The sequence below is a fragment of the Macaca nemestrina genome, chromosome 11, assembly GCF_043159975.1.
Source record: "Macaca nemestrina isolate mMacNem1 chromosome 11, mMacNem.hap1, whole genome shotgun sequence".
In the NCBI taxonomy this organism is placed as follows: domain Eukaryota; kingdom Metazoa; phylum Chordata; class Mammalia; order Primates; family Cercopithecidae; genus Macaca; species Macaca nemestrina.
The window spans coordinates 130,399,472-130,408,546 of record NC_092135.1 but is presented as its reverse complement, the minus strand read 5'-3'; the positions used below and the strand labels follow the sequence as shown (position 1 = coordinate 130,408,546).

General features: G+C 59.4%; 1 protein-coding gene across 1 annotated transcript in view; it reads right to left on the bottom strand.

The window, feature by feature from the left end:
• Nucleotides 1–65: 65 nt before the first annotated feature.
• LOC105473922 (DIS3 like 3'-5' exoribonuclease 2) overlaps nucleotides 66–9,075 on the bottom strand; it is a 374,047-nt gene continuing 365,037 nt past the window's right edge. Inside the window, 3 exon segments of the mRNA XM_071073554.1 lie at nucleotides 66–313; nucleotides 1,007–1,088; nucleotides 1,091–1,194. Of these exon segments, the coding sequence (XP_070929655.1) occupies nucleotides 229–313; nucleotides 1,007–1,088; nucleotides 1,091–1,194 (271 nt within the window). The 3' untranslated portion in view covers nucleotides 66–228.

The following is a 9,075-nucleotide window of genomic DNA, read 5'->3' as shown; positions in this document are numbered from 1 at the left end:
TCCGGGGCTGGGCCCTCCTTACCTGCATGGGACAGGGCTGGGCCTCCTTACCTGCATGGGACAGGGCTGGGCCCTCCTTACCTGCATGGGACAGGGCTGGGCCCTCCTTACCTGCATGGGCCGGGGCTGGGCCCTCCTTACCTGCATGGGACAGGGCTGGGCCCTCCTTACCTGCATGGGCCGGGGCTGGGCCCTCCTTACCTGCATGGGCCGGGGGCTGGGCCCTCCTTACCTGCATGGGCCGGAGCACATGTTGGTGAGCACCTCCTTCCGGGCCAGTGAGTACTTGTCATCTCCAAATGTTTGGGTCAGGCTTTTCTAGAAGCAAATCCCAGAAACCTGTGTGACATGTGGTCCAGCTCGGGGAGACTCGGGGCCCTGTCATCCGCTAAGTACCTCATGCTCTGCTCTTGCGGGGAAGAGCTGCCTGGGGGCTCAGCCCTGCTCAGAGGGGATGGGTGGGGAGAGGGGGGCAGCTGCCCACAGCCTGTGGCCCACACTGGCCTGAGGTTAGTCCTTCCATGTCTTGCTGACTGGCCTGGACTCACTGGGCTCCAGCTCTCGGGCCTAGGGCACCTGCCTTCCCCTCCCAGGGTCGGGCCTGGGTGAGATTTCTCCCTCCTCTAGGACCAGAGCCAAGGCCCCCGGGCACGAAGCACCTGAAAGTACCCACCAGGAACATTCCCAGGATTCCTACAATTCCAGCCCCCACACTCTGAAAGCCTCTGGGCCCAAGACCAGCCCTTTCTGGCCACAGGACCCCTGCCCTCTGCTAGGCCTCCAGGGTCCCCGCTTGGCACAGTCCTGGTGAGGGGGCAAGTCCCATTGTCAGGACCCCTGTGACTCAGAGGGGCCCTTCCTCCCAGGGCCTCCTTCCTCCTCTATAGGAGAGACCTGGCTGAAGGGGAGGGACTCTGGGGGGAAGCAGAGGCCCTTGGACCCCCCACCTTCCGGGTCTTTCTCTTCTTTCCCCCAAGCAGAGCCTCCCCTGAACCCTTCCCACCACTCACAATTGAGGGCTCCTGCGGAGCTGAAGTCCACGGGCAGCCCCATCTGGTCGCAGAATTCCACCAGGTCATTGAGCATCTTGTCTGGGGTGGGGGGTGCCGGCGCAGCAGGGCCTGCTCGGGGAAGGCGCGGTGGATCTTGAGGGCCACTGCCATGTTGGCCAAGAGCATGAACTCCTCCACGAGCCTGCAGAGGGTGGGTGGGATGGGAGGGACCGCTGGGGTTGGGGGACAGCTGCTCAGGCTTTCCCACGCTGCAGCCTGCCTGGCTCTCTATCACCCTTCAGGTCTCAGCTTAAAGACGACCTCCCAGCTGCCTCATCTCATGTGTTCCGCCAAGTCCCTGTCTTGCCCAGCACTCCCATGGTCTCCCCTGCACCAGTGGGTCTACACCACCTTCTCCTCTGACTGATTAGCTCCTGTGCTGGCTCTCCCAGAGGGGGACCCTGGAGAGCAGGGAAGCACCTATCTATTAAATAATTCACCGCAGCAGCCCCAGAACTCAGCAGCCCACCCAATCCAGAGAAGGCGCCAAGGAAAGATCTCTGCTGAATGACAGGGTGCCTGGAACCCTCGGGCAGCCCCGGCTATAAGAGGGCACCATGCTTGTCCAGGCCATGGGAACCCAGGGGCCCTGGCCCAGCCCCTGCTCAGAGGGCTCCCTGGGGCATGTGGCAGTGGTGAGTGGACCGAGGACCCCTCAGTCCCAGGAGTGCTGGGCTCCCTTCTCCTCTGGGGATGGTGCCCTGTTGGAGGGAAGCCTCCCGACAGGGTCTCTGAGGGTGGACAGGATAGTCTAAGGCAGCAGGAGGGAAGCCCTCACCAGGGGACAGGGCAGGAGTGGGGATGGGCTGAGACCCCAGAGTCACCCTTTCAGGGGCTGCTGCTCTGGCTTTGCAGCACCTGGGTGTCATTAGATTCAACAGTCACTGTGAATGGACGTGGCTCCTGATGGAAGGACTGAGCAGGTCAAGGTCCCAGACTGAAGGAGCAGGGACTGATGGGCGATGCGGGATGTGAACCAGGCAAAGGCTGGGGGGTTGGTATCACACAGCACTGAGGTCAGTACCACTGTCCCTATCATCAAATCTGGGGCATGAGGCCCCTCCTTTGGTGGGACAAGAAGATCACAAATGTGCACAACATCTGGAGCCTGTTGTGATGGGCGCTTGGGCATGTCCTCATGCCTTGGTGACCAGGATCCCCTTCATGGGGAAAGCCGCTCCCTCGGGGAGACATGGGGTGATCAGGGTCTTGACTAGGCTGGGGGGACTCTGCCCTCCCTGCCTTTCCCCAGGCTTCATGCCCAGCCCCGAGCTTTCCCCTTGAGTGAGAGAGGTCAGGGAGGAAGCTCCCGCAGGCCTGGCCACAGCCGGAGCCCTGCCATCAACTTCCCTTCCTGGAGGTGTGGGTGGTGCTGCGGGTGAGCCTCGTCATCTGGCCACGCTTGTGCAAAGAAAGCCAGCCAGAGAGAGAGAGCACCCTGGCATGCAGAGCCCCTCCTCCACCCAGGGTGGGCCTGCCAGAGCAGACGTGTGCCTGTGCTCCACCAGGATGTCCTGAGAGCACATCTGCCTCCCCAGGGAGCCCGAGCTGCAGAGGAAGAAGTGCTGGGAAATGCCCCAGGAGGGCAGGCACCACCTGGGGAGGAGGGAAGCCAGTCCAGCACCCCTAATTCCTCCTCTGTGGGGACTTTTTTGGGCTGGCTCATGGCACATAGTAAGGCAGGTGACAGCTGGGATGTGTGACCACAAGGATCAAACTTCAGCCTACCCTTCTATCACATAGGACACCCAGCAGGTAAAAGCAGGAGCGTCCATGTTGCCCTCTGGGTGGCAGTAACTGCCTGTAATGTGCCACCCCACCTCCCAGCCCCTAATCTGTGCTTGTGCCCACCACTTCCTGCCAAAAACCCTGTGTTCAAGCCCTTAACCCACTACAAGTCTCCCAAGCCCAGGTCTGACTCTCAGCTCCACAACATCCTTGCCGTGGGATCCTGAACAAACCACAGAGCCCTCCCCATCCATCCTCTGTCTCAAATGCAGGACAGGGGTCACAATGGCACCTGCTCAGGGCTGTCACACGCAGAGAAGACAGGTTCTGCGCTGGCAAGCCCTCTGCTGGATGCATGGAAAGCCCTCAGGATGCAGGCGCTGCTCTCCTGTTGCCCCACCTGCCCTCCACATGGCCAGCAGGGGGTCTCCTCAACATGCCCTGTGATTTTCATCCCTACCATCAACTCTGTTCCTCAACTCTTTTTGAAGCCTCCCCTGAAAAGTAGGCTGCAGTCCCCGACATGAACACTGACTGTTCTAGGCTCACCTGTATCACTGTCTGGTGCCATTAGACTGTTCTTACTTGGATTTCATAATAAGATATTGTGAATCCAAGAGGAGTCAAAATCCCTGCTTGAAAAATATCTAACACTGGTCAGGCCATCAGCACCAAGATGCTTCAGATGCACACAATCATGCATACTTTTGCTCTCTCACTCCACAAAGACTACCATGTGCCAGGCATGGTTCTGGACTTTTCTCCCCATGCAGTCAGACAATCCTCCTGGGCAGGGCATCCAGGCTATTGTGTGGTGCCTGCTTTCCCCTCCAGCCCAGCTGCAGGAAGAGGGACAAGTGTAGCCTTAGGCCCAACCCTGGGCTGCGTTTTGCAGTGTGGCCAGCAGGGGGCAGCATGACCCCATAGCGGGTTGCACTGAGGCTGCAGGCTAAGGAGGCCACCAGGCAGACAGGGTGAAGGAGTAGGGCTGTGCGAGACAGCCCTGGTTACTCTCCTGTGCCCATGCCCCACCCACTATGGGTTTAGGAACTGAATATCTGGGGGCCTCTCGGGGCTGAGCCAGGCTCCTGCTCTTAGTTCCTGCAGGGGCTCTCCACATCCCTTCTCATGGTCTTCAGTAAACACCAGGACAAGGACAGGAGGGAGGGGACCCGGAGAGGGCGGGGCCACTGCGGAAGCCCCTGCCATGACCACAGACCTCAGGCAAGCTGCTTCCCTGGCAACTCTGCTACCTGTCCTCCCTGGACCCCAGCACAGTCCCAGGAGTCACCCCTGCCCTCGACAGTGAACAAGTGCACTCTTGGTGACTTGAACGTGAAGCCTGGCGAGGTTTTGGAGGAGAGGCCCACCATGCCGGGGCCCTTGGTGTGGCTGAGTCTGCTTCTCTTGTGGTCTCAGCCTCTCCCTCCCTCCTGGGGCTGGGAGTCGGGACAGTGCCTGTGGAGCTCTGGCACAGCCAGTTGGGCCACATCAAGCAGGGACCCAGACAAAGATCAAGGGCACTGAGGAGGGAGCTGGCACCACAGAGAGTCCACTTCCCAGGCGCAGCCTTGGCCATGATGTTTGCGGACAGCTGCAGGGGCTGTTTGTTGCCCTCATGTCCTTCTGATGCTGCAGGTAGCAGATGGGGGCAGAGTGAACAGGTGGGCTCTGGGTAGGAGTGAACGAAGGTGGGGCTGACCCCTGGTTCTGGTGGTGGCACCTTGGGGTGGCTGGAAGGTGGGTCCCCAGTGGAGTTTGGGGACAGAAAGGTGCAGGCCAAGCCCAGCTGCCAGCAGCCAGAGTTGCACCGAGTTCAGTATTCACCATTGTAAATGGGACTCCGCACCATGGCTCAGAGAACTGAGCTGGACAGTGCAGGGTGGGTGGGGTAGGGTAAGTGCGGGTCAGGGTTCTCATCTGGGGTCAACATATGGACCACAGTCCCCCACCCTGTCAATTCCCTGGTGGGCCAGCAGGTGGCGCCCAGCCTTCTCCTCCTCCCCAAGGTCCTGGGATGGGGTAGCTCCAGCTTAGAGCCCAGGCACTCCTGTAGGAACCCAGGGCCAGAGATGGAGGCTGTGACAATGACCCGGTCAGCAAGGCCCTCTGCCCTGACCTCCTCCCTCCCTCTCCTGGGGAGCAGTGCTAGGTGCACAGCTTGGGCAGCCAAACCTCTGAAACGCCCCAAGCGATCCTGGCTGGTCAGGCTGCGCCGCTCCACACTCTGGGCCAGGGGAGCCCTAAAGGGGGCGGAGAGGGCACTGGGGCTGCTGGATGGGAGCGTACCCTGTCCCCCGCCCCGGCCTCAGACCTTCCTCCTCTGATGTGGGCACCGGCCCTAGTGTCACCCCGCTCCTCCCAGCGCCAGGGGCACAGGCATGAGATCACTGGGCCTGCTGGGGATGGGGCGCTGGAGCTCAGGGACTGCCTGACAACTGCTCTCCGAGGGGCTGGGAATGGCTGCCAGCCCGCGCCACCTTCCAGAACAGCCAGCCAAGGCCTCGGAGACGGGGCCTCGGTCCCAGACCTGGCATCGGCCAAGTGTCTGGAGCCCGCACCACCAGGGCCCCACCACTCTGGAGGTCTGGGGTGGGCTGTGCTGTGACAGTGGCTGCAGGGCCAGGACCCCAGCTCCTCGTCACTCACTCCCAGCACCCCTCCTCCCTGGGTCTGGGCCTCCCTGGGGCAGGAGGGGACGGGAAAGGGAGGGCAGGGATGAGGCTTGGCGAGCCCCTCACATGCTATGGCAGACAGCAGGGAAAGGTCACCAGCCCCCACACACAGTACACACTCCCCACAGCAAGGGTGACAGTGGTAGACACACAGGTTCCCACAGCGCACAAGTGTTCCTCTAAAGAAAGAGCATCAACATCAATACACAAAACGCGGGGCTCTTCATGCATTTACGACAGGGTGTCCTTCACCCTGAAGGTACCCGCAAGCATCAAGATTGTGCAGAGGCAGACACTGGGTGCCACATTCCTGCTGGCTCGGGTGGGACCTGTTTCTGTCGCATCTTAAAGGACGATGCTGGGAAAGGCTGCTCTCACCCTGGTGGAGCCCTGCTGCAGCCAGGCACATTCTGCAGCTGTTTTTCTAGCTCCAAAGGAAGGAAGTCCCCAGAGGCTAGGTGGCCACATTTGGGCCCTCAGACCTTGCAAAAGGGAGGCCCAGTGGCTGTAATGGGCTCAGAGGTAAGGAGATGAGAAAGGGATGAAACCATCTGTGCTTCAGAGGAAGCCTGCCTTCCCTGACCATCGAGGAACTGGATCTGAGTATTTCTCTGCTCAGCTGAAAGGCTGGGGCTGGGTTTTGATAGTCAGGGATCCGAGGCATCTGTGGCCAGGAAGGTCCTCACTGGCAGATTGTAGGGGTTCGGGGGTGTCCTTCACCTCTCCTGGCCCTGCCATCAGTAGAGGAAAAGAGACGAGGGCCTTTTCCTCAGTGGCATGCATAGAATGCCAGCCCTACCACTCACTTGCTTCTTAAGCTCATGGAATCTCAATTTGTTTCCTATAAAACAGGGAAGCAATGTTCAAGTTCCTGGCCTTGAATAAATAAGACATTATTATTATATATCCTATGATGTGACTGGCCTGGGTGCCCCAACTCTGGGACTTGGGCAAAAAACACAGCAAAGGCAATATTTCTGTAAGTTTCTTCTGCCTCCCCTACGCTCACCACAAAGCCTCCCTCTGGCAAGGAGCCAGAGGTGTCCCATTTCAGATCCATGCACCTGCTAAAGTGCTGAGAAACTCACCTCACCCCTTCCTCACACAGGACACTCAGAGAGTGGCTTTGGAAATGAGCGGGAGCCAGGGCAGGGGCAGGGCCAGTCCCCAAAGCTGAAAATGTGTCCATTTTCAAAGGCCTAAGGCAAATGTGGGACAGAAACAGCCTCTTCTGCCCTCAGCCACCAGGGCCCTTGTCACACTCTGTGGGAGGCTCCTGCTAATGGAATGAGGCCACTCACAGAGCTTGTTCAATTAGCTCTTGCTGAAAACTGCTAATGTGGCTTTGATAAGAATTGCTTCCAGCCAATTTCAGCCTCATTTCTTCTGCAGACCAAATTTTCCACACTTGGGCATATGCTCCCTGTAAGCTCCAGAGCCCTGGGCTCTGCCGAGGCCATGAAGGCAGCTGCTGGGCCTGTCTCAGAAGCTGTGCACCCAACCATGGCCCCTTCTCCATTGCTGGGCAACCCATGGGGTGCAGGTGATGGCCACCTTTAAGTAGAACCTGCTGTGTTCTTAGCGGCCAGAAATTGAGTGTAGTATTGTGGAAACCGCAGGGCCCAGGAGGCATGGGTCTGTGGGGCACTGAATTGCAGGCTGCTGGGGAGAGAAAGTGGAAGAGATCTTGGTGGCAGCTCTGTCCCGGGCCAGGCCAGGTGGGGCTGGGGGCCTGGGAGCTGGAAAGTGGAGGCCTGGCATGAGGGAGCTGCAGGCAGAGCCCCTGGCCTAGGTGTGGGAGGGGGATGGGGAGGAAGTACAGCTGCTTGACTGATGGACCCCCACCCACAGCTGGCCATGCACCCTGCTGCCAGCCTCCAGCAGAGGGTGCCGTGGCCACTGGGTGGCCCACCAGTCACAGCTTGGGCCTCTCACTGACCCCTCTCCTCCTGGGTGCGCTGCAACCTCCTGAATACATTGGACATTCCCATGAAACCACAGGGAAATGAATGGGGCCCAGTTCACAGGCATGGAAAAGCCCAGAGGAGAAGGCCTCTGGAGCCAGACATCACAGGCCTGCAGGGGAGGCCAGAGCCAGGTTTCCTAGGCTGGGAGGCTCAGTCCACAGCAGGGCTTTTCTCTAGGTGAGTGGGCGGCGCCCTGATGCAGCCAGGCACATTCTGCAGCTGTTTTTCTAGCGCTAAAGGAAGGAAGTCCCCAGAGGCCAGGTGGCCACATTTGGGCTCCTATGCCTTGCCAAAGGGAGACCCAGTGGCTGTAATGGGGAGTAAGAGGGGGCTTGCTGGTAGCTGGGGCCAGGCTGACAGTGTAGAAGGCCCTTGTCAGCGTAAAGCCAGCCCAGAAGCCTCATTCACTCCCCAAGTTCGGGCTCTGCTCCCAGAGGTAGGGGCAGGCCTGCAGACTGGCAGCAGCCCTTCCCCCAAGCAGAACCAGGTGCCAGTCTGTGCTGTGCGGCCTTGCAGAGTGTGGTCATTAGGGCTTGCTGGCTGCTTTACGGTGTTGACACATAAGCCTCTCTCCAGTGCCAGCCCCTGCCCAACCGGAACTGGAAACAAGCTCCTGAGGAGGGTGGCACAGGCATACAGAAGCCTGGCCACCTAGGGGAGTCCCCACAGTGCCCCCAACAGCTTTGTTTGCTGCCCTGCTGACTCCTGGCCAGGGGTCCCTTTCAAGCCCTGGCAGGGGAAGCTGGCTCCGTAGACTTGGATCAAGAACAGAACTGGGCCATCGCAGACTTAAGGAGGCATTGACTTTGGTTTTAAAATTAGGCTTTGGGCACTTGGATGTTCAAGGAAGAAGGGTGTTCTGGAATGCACAGGTCTTTCTCTCCGTCTCTCTCCTGCACATACACATGCTCTTACACACACACGTTACCAAGGTAGCCACAAAAACAAGAGAGAAGCCTGGGCTTCCTGGGACCTTGAGCGGCTTTGCTGCAAGTTGGAACGAGTGTGCTCACATCTGAAAACTGCTCCTGCCCAAACGGCTGCTAGGGCAGACCCCCTTCAGCAGGGCCACCACCCCAACCACATAGCCACTAAAGTCTGCAGGAAAACAAGCGCAGCGTGGTCTCTGCACTTCCTCATCACTCCTCACTGACCCCCACACCCAGTGCACGGGGAGGAGATTGTTGGCCCTAAGGTGACGAGGGAGATGGTGTCTTTGGGAGGCCACAGAAGTGACCACAGAGGTCCCATGCCACGGTGTGGCAGGGCTGGATGTGGAGACTGCCAGGCACTTTGCTACTCTCGGTCCGTCAAGTCTCAGAAGTCAAGAGTTCTCATGTCTGGCAGGAGAACGGGGAACTCAGTAAGCTGGAAGGACTTCCCCAAGCTCCCAGACCCAGGGTCCCTGACACCCTGTCCACTGCTTTGTCCTCAGGTGACCCTGCATTGTTTGCTCTGAACCCTCTGAGGAGGAGGGAGCAGCAGGATTTCTTTCTGGCACCTGCCAAAGGCTCTGCTGACAGTGGGAACTCAATGCAGAGCCCACCCTGAGAGCACACTACTTGTTTCCAGGCCCCCACTTTGCCTCTGCCTCTGTCCCGCTGCAGTTGGATGAGGAGGGCAGAAGCAGCACTGAGGCCCACGCCACGGCCT